Source organism: Camellia sinensis, chromosome 7 (assembly GCF_055761805.1).
Source record: "Camellia sinensis isolate YWXY chromosome 7, ASM5576180v1, whole genome shotgun sequence".
NCBI classification, from domain to species: domain Eukaryota; kingdom Viridiplantae; phylum Streptophyta; class Magnoliopsida; order Ericales; family Theaceae; genus Camellia; species Camellia sinensis.
In genome coordinates, this window is record NC_138967.1 from 170,840,804 (window position 1) to 170,859,994 (window position 19,191).

General features: G+C 42.3%; 2 protein-coding genes across 2 annotated transcripts; one reads left to right on the forward strand and one right to left on the reverse strand.

The window, feature by feature from the left end:
• Positions 1-11,949: 11,949 nt before the first annotated feature.
• On the forward strand, positions 11,950-12,593 carry LOC145796282 (NDR1/HIN1-like protein 10). The gene has a single exon (XM_082881358.1). The coding sequence runs from the start codon at positions 11,988-11,990 to the stop codon at positions 12,591-12,593; it is 606 nt and encodes a 201-aa protein (XP_082737484.1). The 5' UTR covers positions 11,950-11,987.
• A 1,065-nt stretch (positions 12,594-13,658) lies between these two features.
• LOC145796283 (uncharacterized) lies at positions 13,659-17,810 on the reverse strand. Its single transcript, XM_082881359.1, has 5 exons — positions 16,922-17,810; positions 16,557-16,708; positions 16,356-16,451; positions 15,176-15,412; positions 13,659-15,071 (listed from the first exon to the last, which is right to left on the reverse strand). The coding sequence occupies exons 1-5, from the start codon at positions 17,808-17,810 to the stop codon at positions 13,659-13,661; spliced, it is 2,787 nt and encodes a 928-aa protein (XP_082737485.1).
• Between the last annotated feature and the right edge of the window lie 1,381 nt (positions 17,811-19,191).

Below are 19,191 nucleotides of genomic sequence, written 5' to 3' on the forward strand. Positions count from 1 at the left end.
GTGCCTGCCATACACCATATCTGAAATAAACTGAACGCCGCCCGCAGGTGGTTCATCCCTCGATCACATCACATTATCCCCCACAGGTTCACTGGTCGAGTGCCGATAGACTTTGCTGGACTGGCGCGGGGATGACCCTGTTGTCAAACAGATCTTGTACATCATGGCGCAGACGAAAGCAACTGTCAGTGTCATGACCGGTTTGTTGATGGTACGCACAGTACCTAGTATGGTCATGCTTTGGAGAGAGAGGATCAGGTAAAGGCCGTTGTTCCAATGGTTTCAGATGTCCTTTCCGGATTAAGGCCTCTAGAGCCTTTGACAAAGGCATATAAAGTGGGGTGAAAACCCTTTTGACTCGGGGTGGATATTTGGCCGTCTGTGAGCTACTTCCGGATGCATCGGTGAATGGGGTAGCTTTTTTTGATGTGGTGGTGGTGACCATGCCCACTTCAGAAGATCTTGCAGCTGCATCACCACTGGTGGTTGCATTTGAACTGCGGGAAAATGCCCTCCTAGGCTGCTCCTTCTCCTGGTCAATGAGGCCCTGCTTTATAGCATCCTCGATCTGTACTCCCATCTCATGTAAATCTGAAAAGGTAGGGAAGGGGAGCACGATCATTTTCTACATTAGTTTTGGCTGGAGATTGCACACAATCATCCTGATCTGGTCCTTGTCAGTAGGCCTCAGGGTCATCATTGAAGCCTTGGCCCTCCAGCGGGCTACGAAATCAAAAAAACTCTCCTTAGGCTCTTGCCTTGTTGTCTCAAGATCACGAGTTGTGACCTCGATTTGCGTATTGTATGAATATTGTGCGACGAAGGCCTCGGCCATCTCCTCCCAGCTTCCTTTCACTGAATCTTCCAATTTTGCGTACTAGATGGCCGCAATACCCGACAGGGTCCTGCCAAAAAGGGAAAGCTTCTGTAATCTTGTTATGCCCATCGGGCGCAGAACATCTGAAAACAAACTCAGGTGGACCATGGGATCTCCTGACCCGTCAAAACGGTCGATGTGAGGCATCTTGAACCTGTCCGGCAGTGTCACAGCTGCGTTGGTGTACCCGTCCTTAATGTCCGGGATGGACTTTACCCCCTGGGATTTCTTGAACAACTTTTCAAGCTTGCTCAACTTCAATGCTGTATGGTCTACCTCGAACTCAAAGGGAGAGTCCGATGGGTTGATTGGTGCTTTAGACAGCTGGGGTAAGATTGGGGGCGGAGCCGGCCCAGTCGGAATGTCCGTACCTTCTTGGACATTTGGCGTCTCCCCGGGTATTGGATCTACTGGTGGGGGGGAGCTTGATGCGAAGCAGATGCTCCGTTTTGCTGTTGCAATCTGGTGATTAGCTCTGCCTGTTGGGCCATGACCGCAGCCTTCTGTTTGGCGAATTCAGCTTGGCGAACAGCATCTTGCTGCATGAGTTTCATACTTTCTTGCATCTGGCGCATCATTGCCTCCATCCCTGATGTGTTCTGCTGATCCATCTAACTGACTGGTATCTATCCCTACAGTAAAAACTGAGACCTCAGCCTGACTGTTCACTGGTGGGGTGGATAAAGGCCACTGATCTGGTAACTGCTGAACTGGTGATTTGTGCCTGGCTAGCCCTTTTACTCTGCCTCTGGCAAAGGAACACTGATTACCCTTGAACTGAATCTCTGACCTGACAAAGTCTATCAGCACAAGTTCGATGAACCTCAGGGGATATCGGAGCCTTCTGAAGCTATGGTTCCAGGACTACCCTAGCAAAAGAGAAAACAAATAGCACCTCAGCTCAACTTCACCAAAACAGATACGAGTGTAGCAGGATGACTGTGCCCTCTACTGAATTCTGCCCCCAAAATTCAGCCTCAAATCTGATACCCTTAGGTACACTGAATCCCAAAATACTGAACTGGTGCCCGCAGGCTTGATGCCCAAACTTACAAACTGATACATGCATTCTTGTAGAGACGCACTCTAAAAGCACATAACAGATAATTGAGAGCCAAAACACCCCTATGGACGGGTAGGGTTTCCCTGTCCTATTTTGTCAGGAGCTAGGGTTTCACTACGCACGCAGCGGTTTCAAACAACCTATATCGGGTAAGCAACCTGTCCTAGCTTGGAATGGTCACTATGGATTCCGAATATGCACTAGGTCGAATGGTCAAAAGGGTGCCCCGGTAAAACCGGGGTTTGTGTTCCCATACTGGCAGAGCCCACAATCGGTCAGCCTTATGGTCATGCCTTGACAAGACAAGCCTCCGGCAAACCGTTCAGGAATAGCAGATGGCAAACACGGTGTCCTAGGCGCACCAATGCAAATGCAATGCAAAGAAACACACAAGTGTAGTCAAAAACAGATATCATGAGTTCGAATCAAGTTATCTAAATCCCCAGCAGAGTCGCCAGAAACTGTAGACGTCCCCGAACGCCCCGGGAGGAACGAGTCCCCCAGTTCCGTTCGATATTGGGCTCACTACAGTTCAGGACTCTCAAATTGTCACGGTTCTTAATCTGAACCAAAGAGTCCAAATCTGGCAAATCGTTTTGAGAAAACAGATTTTTTTGAAAGAAGTGCCAAACATGGACTGCTTTGCCAGATACAGAGTCGCCACCTAAATATTTTATTTTAGGGAAATTTAGGAAACCCTGACTCGTTTGCCTAAGGCCACGTATCCGTCATTACCAAAGTTGCCTCGGCTAGGGAACTTGGGTACGATTGGGGAAGGTCACTTCGTGAACACCCCCGCTCGCCCGATCAAAGATCGGTCTCTACTAACCATGATATCTATTTTTGAAAACATTATGCGTTCTTATTCCGGTTATTAGCCTAGATTTACTATGTGATGCGCACAGCATACAAGTATAGACTGGATCGCCTGAATTGGAACAAAACATTTCATGTTTGTGTTGTTTGAAAATGGTTTGATGGTGCTACCCGCAAGTAGGCTAAGACGTGGATTTGCCACCCTTAGGTGGGCTTAGAAAACATGATTTTGCCACTATCTAGTGGGCTTAAAACACACATTTGATGAATTGTTCCAATCCAAATAACCCAACCTTCACCCACAAGCATTCAGGCAGTTATATCACATAAGCAATTAGCCTCATGGTAAGCATGCTATCATGGCAGTCACTCACATGCATGCAAGGATGCTAAAGCATAAAACTTACCGAGTACTCCAAGCCAAAACAGAAACTAATTAGAAATCCATGCATGATCCTAATTATACAGAAATGCCTAATGCAACACATGCAAAAATGCAACTATAGCAGGCTCGGCTATTCTAGACATGGCATATGAAATGCTATAACTAACATGTATTCAACTTGGAATTGAAAATTCAATGCAGTTAGTATGATGCGCTGAGCCCGGTGCATGCAAGACAGATAAATGAATGCAAACATGCTATCATACTGTATGCTAATTGAAACATGCCCTAATCTCACCATCATAAGCGGGTAAATAAAAGGGAGAAAGACGTGGGGTTGGAAGACATACATCACACACACGCACACTTATTACAACATTGCCCTCGCGCAGAGGGTCCGAATAAAATAATATACAGTCCTAAATAAATAGTACAGTCCAAATAAATAATACAGTCCAAATATGTACAGAATCCAAATTAGATAACAAATTTAACTAGGAAAGCATTAAATTGGCATGCAAGCCAAGGACTGCCTCGACTCTGCTTCGGATGATGAATGATGCATGCTTGGGTTGCCTTGTGCGGAGAATCCCTCGCGATGCCCCGGTTTGCCTCTGTTTGCAATTGTTCTTGGAATGCGTGCCAAGCTCCGGAAGGTTGTCAATTTCTGATTTGCTGCAACAGAGAGCAACAAAGGGGCATGGCAAAGTATTTTCACATATGTATGCATGACTAGTCTTTAGGGAGTGTAGTCCTCGACCCTCGTGCCACCAATCACGCATATCAATGCATGTGTAGACGCGCCCGCGAGGGGGGCCCTCGTGCTACAGTTCAGACTCGATTTGTGTCACGGTTCTTAATCTTGAACCAAAGAGTCCAAATCCGGCAAATCGTTTTGAGAAAACATATTTTTTTTTTGAAAGAAGTGCCAAACATGGACTGCTTTGCCAGATACAGAGTCGCCACCTAAATATTTTAAAATGGGAGAATTTAGGAAACCCTGACTCGGTGCCGAAGGCCACATGTCCGTCATCAGCAGAGTTGCCTCGGCTCGGGAGCTAGGGTACGATTGGGGAAGGTCAGCTATGAGCACCCCCTCTCGCCCGATCCGAAGATCGGCCTCTACTAACCGTGATATCCGTTTTTGAAAACATTATGTGTTCTTATTCCATTTATTAGCCTAAAATTACTATGTTATGCGCACAGCAAACAAGTATAGACTAGATTGCCTAATTTGGAAATAAGCATGGCATATCCGTTTGTCTTGGAAAAATGTTTTGGAATTTGCTACTCGCAAGTAGGCTAAAACACGGATTTTAACGAGTGTTTCCAACTCAGGAAATCCAACCTTCACCCACAGGCATTCAAACAGTTTATCACATAAGCATCTAGCCACATGGTAAGCATGCTGTCATGATAGCATTCACACGCATGAGATATGCTAAAGCATAAATGCTTACCGAGTACTCCGAGCCAAAACAATAAACTAGTTAGCCAACATGCATGGTCCTAGTTCATGTCAAATTGACTAATGCAACACATACAGGATGCAATTAGAATAGGCTCGACTAACCTATAATGTCATGTGAAATGCTATAACTAATCACGTATTCAATTTGGAATCGAAATACAAATGCAGTTAGAATGATGCGCCGAACCCGGTGCATGCAAGACAAATGTATGAATGCACGCATGCATAGCATAAGGTATGCTAATTTAAAGATGCCCTAGTCTACCATCATAAGCGGGTAAATAAAAGGGAAGAAAGACGTGGGGTTGGAAGACATACACACACTCACGCACACTTATTACACAATTGCCCTCACTCGGAGGGTCCAAATAAATATTACAGTCCGAATAATAAACGCATAAATTATTACAGAATTTCTAATTAATTAACAGAATGAATACAAAAAAAAAAAGGTGGCGACAGCCCCCGCCTTGGGATGTGCGAATGATGCATGCTCGAACCCGTCTCGCCCGGAAAGTCCGCACCATACCACTGCCGCCTCTGTTTACATTGCCCTGCTTCTCTAAAAATTTCCAAAGTTCTGGGACAGGTTCCTTGCACACTGTAGAATACCATCGGCTGGAGGAAATGCCCACCGGCCATAGGTAATTTCCATCGGCTGCTGATGGAGTTATCGGCCATTCACAAATGGTCGGTCGGCATTGGATGCTGCCGGTCGGCAGAAACTTCCTGCAGAAGACAGTTTTGACAGCAACAGAGGACAGACAGTATATGGCATGGGATTTCAGGCACACGTGAGCATGGTCATGCTCCCCATCATGCTTTGAACTCAGGGAAGCATGGCCCTCGATTCTCGAGCCATCAATTGTGCATGATAGCCTAAGTGATCAAGCTTGCCATTTGATGTAAAAATGCATGCAACACACAAATGAGGACCAAGACCCTATCATGTCGAAGTCAAGGGCCCCGGTGACCGAGAGTTAAGACGCGTTGCATCACTTATAGTATGAACGCTCCTTAACCCTCACACTTGGTTTGACACCCCAAACCAAGTAATGCAATGCATGTTATGCACTCATGACTCAAAGATACAATATGAGATTGAGATGCAAGTCATGCCAAGTACCATGCAACCACCATGGCTAGTATGCAATGCTAGACATGCAAGATGCAAATGCAATGCAAACATGGACGATTTAAGCAATAGGAATGTCATGTTACAACACCTAATGAAGCAATCATGCAACAAACATGAGACAAGTATGCAATGGTGGGCTTAAACCATAAAGGGGCAGACCTTAATCCACCCCAAGACAGTGGCCAAAAGTGCCCAAAAAGGTGGACAGACACTCATGCCAACATGCAAGCCAATGGACTTAAGGCTAAGGCGCAAAAAGGGGACACTTTACTTCCACTAACATGACCATTCATGGCATGAATTAGACAAGCAAAAACAGAAACTTAACATGCAAAATGGGCTCCAAACCCACTGATATGGCAGCTTAAGAGGCTCCAATGAGATGTATGCACCAAAGCTCATTTTTAAGCATAAAAGGGCACACCTTCAAAGCATGAAAGAGGTCACATATGCAAACATACAAACATGATTTATGGACTGAAATATGATCCTAAATGATGCCAAATCATTGGGAAAGGTCTAAGCTATGCATGCTAGAGGCCAATATACTCAAGTCTTACAAGCCAAAATACAAAGAGATGACACCAAACATGGCAAGCACGACTGAAACAGATGGCCAACAGGCCTTAAACAGGGTAAAGTAATGCCCACACCTTCATGAAATTAGGCTAACACATGCTAGAATCATGGCCTAAACACAAGATACATTTCTAGGCCAAATAGAGGAATGTAAAGCAAGTATATTAAGCATGCAAAAGGGCACAAATCCGACCAAAAACAGAGGTAACATGTGACCTAAAAACACCCAAAATCCTCTGAAAAAAGGGCCAAAATCAATCAAGCATGCATGTTACCCTTTAAGCCAAAAAGCAAGGAAATGAAGCAATGAAGGGAGAGGGGTGTCCCTTCCCTATACAAGACTTCAAACCACCTTCCTCACCACTGAAAATCCACTGGTTTTCAGTGGTGAGAAGGCTAAGACACTCAAGCAAACAAGGCCTTACAAAGGAAGCACCAAAAAGGACAAATAAGGCCTAAAAGGGGTGAGTTTGAACTCAAACCACAAAACACCCTTAACGAAAGTTCTTAAGCATGAAAATATAAGCTTTTTTTATGTTATGCACAAAGCCTAAATCAGCAAGCAAGACAGGTAAAAAACTAGTGCAAGTTTGGGGAAACTAAAGCAAAGTGATTACCCTTGAAGATCTTTTGAAGAACAGATGATGCAGCCCTCTTCTCTTGATCAAAACCAGTCTAAAAACTCAACAAACAACCCTCAAAGTGCCTCAAAGTCGAAGTAAGGTGTAGTAGTGTGTGTGTTAGTGCAAAACTAAGGTAGAAATGCACTTTAAGGCCACCAAACACACACAAGGGAGGAGAGAGAGGGAAATATAGAGAGAGAGTGTATGTATATGTATAAGCTCTGGTTTTCTCTTCAAACTTGCCAACCTAGAAGAAGGAGGAGAGCCTTCCTCTTATAGAAGTCCCCCTTGCAAATCTTACACAACAAGCTTGCTTAGAGGGAAATCCCTCCATACACGTGTATGGAGGGGAACAGAGTTGGTGCCAGCTATCACAGCTGGCACAAAATATCTACATAAAGTAGATGAACAGTAGTCGGCTGCTCAAAATTTCCATTTTGACAAAAATGAGTGCCGACCGGCAAAAAATAGTGCCGACCGGTAATATATATTGCCGATGGAAACAAAATACTAGCCGGTGGCCTCTGGCCATGGCCGGTGATGTGTGGGGATGCCTCACGAGGCATTCCCTGCCCCTCCAAGGCAAAACACAAGTGTTTGGTACAAAACCAGGCACTAAACAGTCGAGTTTGGAGATCCTGAGGCAAGGCGCGTAGCCGAGACCTCCGGGAACTCCAAACGAACACAAACATGGATAATCACCGGGTGTTCAAACGGTGACGTCCAAGTCTTGAGGACGGTCAAAACTGGGGTGTCTACAGCATGATGGCTGAGGAGTCAATTTGCACGACTTGATATGAAATGAATGCACATATAAACACAACAAAACCTAAACTCCATCATGGATAATCCGGAGTGTCGGTGACTGGGAATTGAGACACGTTCCATCACTCGAAGTACGAAACGTACCTCGTTTCCCATGCTCGGGCTAACTCCTATCCCAAGCACAATGCAGTATGCATGAGATGCATGAATGCAACTAAGATACAACCTAACATGCACAATGCTATGAAATGGCATACACGATGCACGAGGTAACATGGCATACACAATGCGCTAACATACAACCTAGCATACACAATGCTATGAAATGAAATGGCATACACAATGCACAAGGGACTTACACCAACATGAGTGGACCACAGCCACACTCACATCAGTAGCCACGAGATGAAAATGAGACACTCGAAATGCATGCACACATGTACGCAAACCGAAGACCGACCCTAAGATACAAATGCCACTCTAACAAGACATGGCAAGGCATGGAATATGACATATAAACATGCAAGTTTCAGCACTAAAATGTGATGCAAAATGATCCCGAAACCTGGAAACATGGCACCCGATACATGGAATGAGACCTGAAACATGAAATTAGGTACATGGAATGACCTATGGCTATGCAAAGCATGCATTATTTGAATATGAAGTGTGAAGACAGAATTAAGACAGTCCCAAAATGAGCATGTTTACAGTTTTAATCAAGGCCAAAAAGTGAACACAAATAGGGCTAAGTTAACATGCAAAAATGGCCCCAAGAGAGAGATAATGAAACAAGTAGCAGCTTCTGGCCCTAAATGGCTGAGAGCCCTTCAACAAAGTTGAAGAGGGACTCAAAATGAATCACTTTACAGTTTACAACAAGCCACGAAAACAAACACAAGTATGGCTAAACTATTGTGCAAGAAATGGGCCAAAAGGGAGACAAAGAAGCAAGTGATGGTTGCTGGCCTCAAACAGAGGAGGGCCCTTCAACAAAGTTGAAGAGGGGACCAAAATAAGGATATTTACAGTTCGGACCAGAGCCCAAAAATGTAAGCACAAGGGTATAACAAAACATGCAAAAGTAAGGCCAAAAGAGGGATAAAGAGGCAAGTGACAAAAGGAACCCTCAAACAGTGAAGAGCCCTTCAACAATGTTTAAGAAGGGCTCAAAATAAGCCACTTTACAGTTGATAACCAAGCTCAAAACAGTTTGAAAATAGGCCTAAAATACTATGCAAAAAAGAGGCATACAAGAGAGGTAAAGAAGCAAGTGTAAGAAGGAAGCCTCAAACAGGGAGAGACCCTTAAACAAACATGAAAAGGAGCTCAAAATAATGCTATTTTCAGTTAGGGTCAGAGCCCAAATATGCAAGAAAGAGGAGCTAATATATTGAGCAAAAATAGGGCCAAAGAGAGGGATAGAAGACTTACCCTTGAAGACCAATGCTTCAACAACTCTTGGACTAAGTTTGGGAGCCCTTGACCTCTGGAAATGGCCTTGAAGCTTCTGGAATGGAGGGTGGAGGCCTTGTGCTAAGAGGTGTAGGGTAATTGGTGTAGGACTTGAGAGGTTTTGGTGCTTGGAAGAGAAGGAGAGGGAGGATCAATACAAGAGCCTCAAAGCAATTTTTGTAACCCTTCAGATGGGAGCTGGAGGTGCTGTTATATAGGCAAAAGAGGGAGAAAAAAAGGGGGGGGAATGGAATTCAAGTTTCCCCCCAAAAGTGCAGCCCCCCGGATACACAATCTGGGGGGAAACAAAATACATATTTGTAATGTACCAGAGGAAGGGAGCAAGGCCGGCCTGGTATTGAAGTTGCAGGTGACCGGCCGGCCCTCCCCATGGCCAGCTGGCCAAGGGTCAAAAGGTTCAAGCAGTATTTGTGGCCGGCCACCCCAGATTGGTGGCCTCCCATGTGTGCACAACACAACCATGTGGTAAAAAACTGGAAAAAGTAAACTAGGAGAGAGAAAAGTCCACTTTTTGGAGGGGTTCAAAAGGGTCAAACACAATTACTGGCCAGCCATGTGATATTGGTGGTCTCCCAGGTGTGTACAACACAAATATGTGGTTTAGGGTCGGAAAAAGTGGCCTTAGGGTGGTCAACATTGGCTTTCAAGTGAGAAAAACGGGCGGCGGAGGGCGATAGAGGAATAAAACTGGTTGTCAGAACAATTACTGGCCTCCCACCCTTCTACGACCTCCTTAGCAGTGAAAATAAGGTCTCCACCAAAAATGAGCCCAAACCGATGCAAAATGAAGGTTCGGGGGCCGAAACGCGCAGCCCGAGGCCCCGAAAACTGACTGTTAGGCACCGGAAGTGATGTTCGACCACGAAGTTGGTCTCTCGAGCAAAAGTGTCCCTCAAAAGGGAGCAAATAAGATGCATGCCAAAAACCAGAGCAAACGGAGGTGGTTAAGCGGTCCCGAACCGAGGCACACGACCAACGGCTCCGAAAAACCGGAAATCGGACTCCAAACGGGCAAAATGGCCTACGACCATGAAACGTAGCCTACGGCCACTGAGAGATGATCTACGAGACCTCTCCCTCCCTTCGGCATGAGAAAACAGAGCCTAGTTCGTAAACCGAGGCAAAGCACAAAAGAGTCCGGAAGTCCAGAGACAAGGCTCACGGCCGAGACTCCGCGACCTCTGAACGAGCACAATATGCAACATCACCGAGCGCTCAATCAGTGACGTCTGAGTCTTAAGGTCGGTAAAAAATGAGGTGTCTACAGGGTTCTCATCATACATGTAGCTTCGACCTTGTCGCCGAGGTTGAATTCAAGCCGAGGTTGTCGGCCTTGGTTTTTCTATTGATCTTACATGGCTCCAACCTGAGTTTGATTTTCGGCCTCGCATCGACGAGCCGTTTCTCTTTTCTTGTTCCGACGCCTTTGTTCCCGACATGTCCTTCTCGGCCCTAGCATACTTCTCAATTCTAGCCAACTTTAGTTTGATCTTGTGTGTTTCCTTTTTATCTTCTGGGATCTGAGATCTGCTCATTGTGCTCTTCTCTTCTCGGACTCAGGTGCCAAGATCTTATCTTTTAGAATCTTGGATCTGCTCACTCAGGTTGAGCTCTTCTTTTGTCGGACCTACTCATCTAGGCCGAGATCATGTCTTCGGGGATCTAGGATCCGGGATTTGCTCACTCAAGTTGAGCTCTTCTATACTTGAATGTTATCTCCTTGGGAGCGCTCATGCCCCCTGTCTTTGCATCCCTTCTGGAAGGGTCTTCGTTCCTCCGCAGGTATCTATCCTTCCATACCTGGAGGTCATCTTCGTTGTAGCATCCGCTTTAATCTGTTTTCTTTGGTGCGTCACCATTCTGGCCGGCGTCTTTTACTCTGTGACTCTGGTAATGAGTTTCTGTGTTGCGGTCGTCCCCTTCAACGTTGAGGTTGATAGGTCTCCCACTCCCAGCAGGAGCGTTGTCTCTAATCTGATTCTTCTGTCCGTCATTAGCCATCTATTCTTCTTTCTTTCCCATAGACGGCGCCAAATTGTGCGGGTGATTTTCTGACCACACTGCCCGCTTAGTAACCAGCTGGAGAGCACCGGCAGAATAGATGGCACCTGGCTGACCTGTAACAGAAAGAGAAGATTCTGGCGGTGGTTAATCCACCCGGGGGCACTCCGACGATCAAGTCAGTATATCTCTCAAAGATAAATCAAGTGCTAAACTCACAAGCTTGAGTATCAAAAGCATACCTTAGACCCATGGGGGTGCCTCTCTTTTATAGCCAACATAAACCTAGTCCCAATAGAAGCCTAACTTCTATGGACTCAGGATTACTGCTAATCTTGGACTCTCAGTAAGATTAGGATAAACTCTCTAAGAATCTTATCTTTACCCAAACTGAAGTCTTCTCCCAATCTAGGACTCTTGTCCATATCCAGGTTGAGTTCCCTCTTCATTCTAGGACTTTTGTCCTTTATCCGCTTATCTCGGATTCTGATATCTTCGGAGATAACCTCGGCCTTGCCGAGATCACCTCGGCGTCACGACCAGGACACGTGGCACCTCGGCTGATACGTCGGCTTACCTTGCCACGTGTTGGTACTCAGAAAATATATCCCCACAATCACCAACAACAATTACATCTTCAACATCATTCATCAAACATGGTGAACATCAAACATCATCAACATTAATGGTAGATCTCCCCATCTGCCGACTCTCTCTCTCTCTCTCTCTCTCTCTCTGTGTGTGTGTGTATTGCTTTGTCTGTGTGTGTACTGGAAAAAATGTTCTATATCGAATGGCAGATCAGTCAAGGCCAGTCACAGGTTACCCTGCTGCAGGGTATCCTCACCCTTCGCCGCAATCCGGCAACAACACTAACGGCTACCCCGCCGCCGGCGCCTCCTATCCCTACGCCGCTCCACCTCCTCAAGCCGCTTATTATTACGTGCAGCCCTATCCCGACCTACCCGCCACCTTCCTCCTCCGTCGCCTCTTCAGCATTCTAATCGCCTCCTTCATCATCCCCGCCACCATCGCCTTCATCATCGCCGCCACCATCGCTCTCATCGTCTGGCTCATCCTCCGCCCTCGCCTCCCGGAATTCCAGGTCGACTCTCTCTCTCTCTCAAATTTCAGTATTTCTTCTTCCTCGATCTTCGCCAATTGGGACGTCGGCTTCACCGCCTGGAACCCTAACCACAAGATCACTCTCTATTACGACGACATCTCCGCTACCGTCTTCTACAGAGAGCAGCCTCTCTCCGATACCACCGTCGTGTCGTTCGTCCAGGGGATGAGGAATGAGACCACGGTTAGGGCTACTTTCGCATCATCAGCTGGGTTCGTCGGGAAAGGAATTTGGGATTTGGGTGGTGGAGAGATTGGGAGACCTGCAAAATAAAGTCAATATGGGCAAAAATGTAAATTTCATATACAATATATCAAAAATATATATTATATCAAAAAGAAAAAGGACTAAATGGTTTAAGAAAAAACACTTCGGACTAACTGGAGTAACCTTTACCAAAATGGGATTTATAAGCAATTTTTCCTAATTTATTGCCAATTTTCTATCCCAACAATGGGATATTTTTAAGACACGACACTTGTTAATATTGAAAAAATGTGTGTAAAAATTTTATAAAATATTTCAAAATTTATAAAAAAAATCTATTAAATTTAATAATAAATATCTCGAAACTTACATATAATTTATCTTTTTTTTATGCCTGTGGACACTTGTTAACAAGATTTTGAAAGAAATATATTACATTTATTTGCTTCGCTTATTCCTACTTTTGTTCACTGTCCCTATACAAGTAAAAGTTATTAATATCAATTATTATTTTTTCGGTGGGATTTTATGCATCAATTAATGTATCAACATATATTATAACATTATTGAAAGAAATATTGAGAGAGTGATTGAAAGAGCTAATACGCTCTGTAATTCAAAAATGTGTATTAAACCTGAAGAGAAAGCTCCATTATATAGGAGAGCTGATACAACATCATTATGATACTACAGCATGAAAGAAAACATATAGAAATAAAAAGTAGCCGAAAGCGAAGCATCTGATGAGAAGGCACTACCTATACAACTAAGCAAAGCACTACAACTAAGCATATGATAGAGAAGCACTAACAAAGCATCTGATGGAGAAGCACTAACTAATATATATTAAATATATATTAATGATATAAGCATACAGCTGGTATTATTATATTAACAATAGCTTGATTTCGAACACTCCCCCTCAAGCTACATTGTAGATGTTAATCAATCTCAATTTTTCCGTCAGATCTTCGAAGTTAACTCGAGCAAGAGCTTTTGTGAGAATGTCAGCCTTTTGACAGTTTGTTGGAGTCTAGCTTACTTGAAAAACTCCTTCTTCAATCTTTTCCTTGATAAAGTGTCGATCTATCTCCACGTGTTTAGTTCGATCATGATGAACCGGATTCTTAGCTATACTGATGGCGGCTTAGTTGTCGCAGTATAAAACCATGGGATGCTTAGATGGAACCCGTAATTCTTTAACAGCCCGTTCAACCAGATTCCCTCACAGACACCTAGTGCCATAGCACGAAATTCTGCCTCAGCACTACTACGGGCTACCACTGACTGTTTCTTGCTTCGCCATGTAACCGCGTTCCCCCAAACAAACGAACAATAGCCAGAAGTTGATCTTCGATCAGTCACTGAACCTGCCCAATCTGCATCTGAAAAAATCTCAATTTTTTTATTTGTTGTTCTTTGGAAGAAGAGACCCTTTCCCGGTGTCCTTTTTAGGTACCTCAATATTCTGATCACAACAGTCATGTGTTTTTCGGTTGGATTATTCATGAATTGACTGACCACACTAACAGAGAAGCCGATGTCTGGTCTTGTATGAGAAAGATAAATGAGTTTTCCCACAAGACGTTGATATCTCCCTTTATCACTTGGTGCACTACCGTCACTTTCTTCCAGTTTGATAGTTGTGTCCATAGGTGTTTCTGCCGGCTTGCATCCTAGCATCCCTATTTCATTTAGTAAGTCTAGAACGTATTTACGTTGTGAGACTGCTATACCTTTCTTTGACCTAGCAATCTCCATTCCAAGAAAGTACTTAAGGTTTCCAAGATCTTTAATCTCAAATTCCTTTGTTAGGAATTTTTTAAGTAAGCCAATTTCCTCTTCATGATCACCTGTTAGAATTATGTCATCCACATAAACAATGATAATTGCCAATTTCCCTCCTAGGGAGTGCTTCACAAATAATGTATGATCGGATTGACATTGAACAAAACCGTACCCTTTCACTGCCTTAGTGAACCGTTCAAACCAGGCCCTGGGAGATTGTTTGAGACCATACAAGGATTTTCGGAGTCTGCAAACTTTGTTAAAATTTGATGTCGTCTCAAGTCCAGCAGGAATGTCCATGTAAACTTCTTCCTCTAAGTCACCATTGAGAAAGGCATTTTTCACATGAAGTTGGTGAAGTGACCAATTGAGATTAGCTACCAAGGATAAAAGTACACGAACAGTGTTGAGCTTGGCAACTGGAGCAAAGGGTTCTTGATAGTCAATGCCATAGGATTGGGAGAATCCTTTGGCGATCAACCGAGCTTTATAACGTTCTACATTACCATCTGCCTTGTGCTTTACTGTGAAAATCCACTTACACCCAACTGGTTTCTTACCTCTTGGAAGATCAGTAATTGCCCAAGTACCATTCTTTTCCAGAGCCCGAACTTCCTCATTGACTGCCGCCTTCCACTTCGGATACTTGAAAGCTTCCTGAATATTCCGAGGAATGGGTATCTCCGTGATGCTAGAAGTGAAGGCACGAAACGAAGGTGATAGCTTATCATAAGAAATAAAGTTCCCAATGGGATGCTGAGTACATGATTTAACTCATTTTCTCCAAGCTATGGGCATATTAAGAATACTATTTTCTAACTCAGAATTGTCAGTACTATCTGTGGGAGGAATATTGTCACCTGGAATGTTGCTGGATTAGAACCCGGTTCAGCGTCATGGGATTGTTGAGAAAGTGCTCCTTCCTCCGTTTCCTCTTGGATGTGCTCATTATCCCGCAAGTCAACAACGAACTTGGAATTTTCGGCAGGTAAAGATTGATTCAATGACTCAGGAGGTGTGGGATTTTTGGTGGTGATGGATGGCTCACTAAATGACTCAAGGGTCCAAAATTGATATTCCTGGGTTGGAGTCTCCCCCTGAATAACGATTTTAGGGTAGTAAGACTGGGTTTCAAAAAATGTGACATCTATGGAATTGTATAATTTCCTTGTGACCGAAGAGTAACACTTATACCCTTTTTGATGTGACGAATACCCAATGAAGATACACTTGAGCGACCTGGGATCAAGTTTACTTCGATACTGTTGATGGATATGAACAAAGACAGAGCACCCAAAAATTTTTGGTGGGATGGTGGAGATGAGGCGAGTAATTGGAAAGGATTTTAGGAGAAGTTGACAAGGAGTTTAGAATTGTAGTACCCTAGATGGCATCCTATTGATAAGGTAGGCTGCTGTAAGAATAGCTTCCCCCCCAGAAGAATTGTGGAACATTTGTGGAAAACATTAGCGATCTAGCAACATCTAACAAATGCCTATTTTTCCGTTCAGCGATGCCGTTTTGTTGTGGGGTGTCAACACATGAACTTAAGTGAACTATCCCTTCTTTTACTAAAAATTCTCCTAGAATGGAATTGAAATAGTCCCGAGCATTATCAGACTTTAGAATTTGGATTTTTGACTGGAATTGTGTCTGAATCATAATTTGAAATTTTTTGAAGATTTGGCTTGTTTCAGATTTGTCTTTCATGAGAAAGACCCAGGTTAATCTAGTATGATCATCTATGAATGAGACAAACCACCTAGTACCAGTTACATTTTTTATTCTTGATGGACCCCAAATATCACTATGAATTAGTGAGAATGGACGAGACGCTTTATAGGATTGAATGGGAAAATGGGACCGTACATGCTTAGACAATTGACAGATTTCACAATCAAAAGGTTTTTGAGTTTTAAATAATGAAGGAAATAAATGCTTGAGATACATAACATTAGGATGACCTAAGCGATAGTGCCACAACATAATTGCTCTATCGTTATTTTGACACGAAACCGAAAAAGAACTACCACGAATTGCCGTTTGAGGTTGTTCCTGTGGATAGTGGCGTTCCTTAAGGATGTAGAGTCCAGAGCATTCCTTAGCATTGCCAATCGTCTTCCCCGAATCCAAATCCTGAAATTCACAATGAGTGGAGAAAAAATTAGTAACACACCTCTTTTCCTTAGTGAGTTTACTAATTGACAATAAATTACAGTCCGAGTCAGGAACAAGGAGAACAGAGTTGAGAATAAGATTCCTAGACAGCACAACTGAACCTATACCGGCAACCTTTGATAGTGAACCATCTACTATTCGGACCGTTAAATTATTTTGACATGAGCTATATGTATCAAAAATTGTTGCATCTCCCATCATATGATCAGATGCTCCTGAGTCCACAATCCAAGGTTTTTTACGTTTCTTACCAACAGTAAAGGCGTTCAAAGAATTACCTTTGTGAGCCAAGGTTCTGGATCCAATGATGTGGTTGGAAGACGAACCAGATTGTGACTATAGTAGTTTCTGGAGCAACTCCATTTGCTCCTTGGTGAAAGGGCTTGCTTCAGGTTGTGGTGATAGTTCATTTGTACCTACATGATTACCTCGTCCTTCTTTCTCAAGAGGCTGACGTGGCTTCCAATCTGCTGGCTTTCCATGAATCTTCCAGCAAGTTTCTCTCGAGTGACCCGGCTTTCTGCAATGATCACACCAAGGCCTACCTCCTTTATTTTTCTGACGGTTGTCAATAGGAGCAAATTGAGTCTTAAGAGCCGAGCTTTCTGCCATATTTAGTTGTTGATGGGATCCCATCATGAATTTTTTCTGACTTTCTTCTCGACGGACTTCAGAGAATGCCTCTCTAAGGCTAGGTAGCGGTTTTACTTCCATAATTCTTCCTCTGATTTCATCAAGATTTGTGTTCAATCCTAACAAGAATGTAAACACACGCTTCTCTTCGACAATCTTTTTATACAACAAACCATCAGCAACACACTGCCAGTTATGAACCTCAAACATATCAAGTTGACGCCATAGACGAGTAAAGGAATTGAAATATTCAGTTACCGTAAGATTGTCTTGACGTAAATCGTGGAGGGAGCTTTCAAGCTGGATGATTTCAGATGTGTTTTCCTTGTCCGAAAACGTTTCTTTTGCCATGTCCCAAATCTCTTTGGCAGTATCAAATGACAGAAAATTTTCGCCAATGTCAGTGGTCATAGAGTTGACAAGCCACGACATGACCATGTTATTTTCAGCTATCCACCTTTTGTAGGTTGATGCTGTGGTTTCTGGTAGTGCTGAGGCTCCGGTGATGTAGTCGTCTTTCTCCTTTCCCCGTGTAAACATTAATATGGATTGAGACCATTGCAAATAATTTTGCCCATTCAATTTATGGGAGGTGATCGGAAGATGAGAGGTTTCCATTTGATGAGAGGATAAAGATGATGAGATGATAATATCAGAAGGAGAGGAGGATGAGTCGATAGCCATTCCAAAAGTTGGACCGTATTTAGGCATGAAATAGAAGGATAGATTTGAGTAGAAGAGAGAGACAAAAAAAATTAAAACAGAAAACTCGAATACTGACTGAAGAGGCGAAAATGATGAGACAGGATTACACCTGCTCTGATACCATGAAAGAAATATTGAGAGAGTGATTGAAAGAGCTAATACGCTCTATAATTCAAAAATGTGTATTAAACCTGAAGAGAAGGCTCCATTATATAGGAGAGCTAATACAACATCATTATGATACTACAGCATGAAAGAAAACATATAGAAATAAAAAACAGTCGAAAGCGAAGCATCTGATGAGAAGGCACTACCTATACAACTAAGCAAAGCACTACAACTAAGCATATGATGGAGAAGCACTAACAAAACATCTGATGGAAAAGCACTAACTAATATATATTAAATATATATTAATGATATAAGCATACAGCTGGTATTATTATATTAACAATAGCTTGATTTCCAACAATTATTATTGATCCCACCCATTAAATAAATTACAAATATCAAAAATTTCTAAAATCATGCAATATCATTTGTTAGTATACTAATTAATATAATAATTAGTGTATATATCATTATTATTATTATTTTTTTACGGGTCCTACTAGCAATTGCCTTTAGGCCATAAGTAAATGACAAAAAAAATTAAAGAATACAAAACATTTTTTAGTAAATTAAATGTATTTTTTTTGAAATCAATACACTTTTTAATATTTGTATATATTTTTAAGACATTTTATACACACTTTTTAATATTAAACAATACATAGAAATACTAGTTAGCATTTATTTTTTTATTTTTGTTCATTATACCATACAAATAAAGGTAGTTAATGTCAATTATTACTTTCTTCCCAAGATTTTGAAACTATTCAGCTTGCTTAATTGTATTTTTTCAAAAATACTTTTCAGAAAATTCTATTTTTTTATTTTTTGTGTTTTTTTTTGTTTTCACTGAATTTTTTTTAATATTTTAAGTAATTTTTTTTTTTACTTTTTAAACATACCTAACATAAATATACCTAAAAAATAAAAAATTTGTGAAAAAACCTTTTAAAAATTCACTAAATACCAAAAATACAAAAAAAAAAAGAATTCAGTACATTTTTTATATATTTATGTATTTATTAAATTTTAAAAATATTTTTTTCACAAATTTTTTACGTTTTAGATACATCTAAGTAAGGTGCAGCTAAAAAAGTAAAAAAAATGTTTAAAATTTTAAAATTATTCACTAAAAAAAAACACAAAAACCAAAAAATTGAGTTTTCAAAAAACTCAATTAAAAAAACTCAAACCAAATACACTGATTACTACTACATTATTTGGATAGCGTGTGAACAAGTTACTTTAA

Coding starts and splice junctions, on each gene's coding strand:
- LOC145796282 (XM_082881358.1), top strand. CDS start 11,988: ATGGCAGATCAGTCAAGGCCAGTCACAGGTTACCCTGCTGCAGGGTAT.
- LOC145796283 (XM_082881359.1), bottom strand. CDS start 17,810: ATGGCTATCGACTCATCCTCCTCTCCTTCTGATATTATCATCTCATCA. Junction 16,709..16,921: donor TCTTGAGAAAGAAGGACGAG/GTAATCATGTAG, acceptor TTGTGGACTCAG/GAGCATCTGATCATATGATG. Junction 16,452..16,556: donor GGAATCTTATTCTCAACTCT/GTTCTCCTTGTT, acceptor TGTGAATTTCAG/GATTTGGATTCGGGGAAGAC.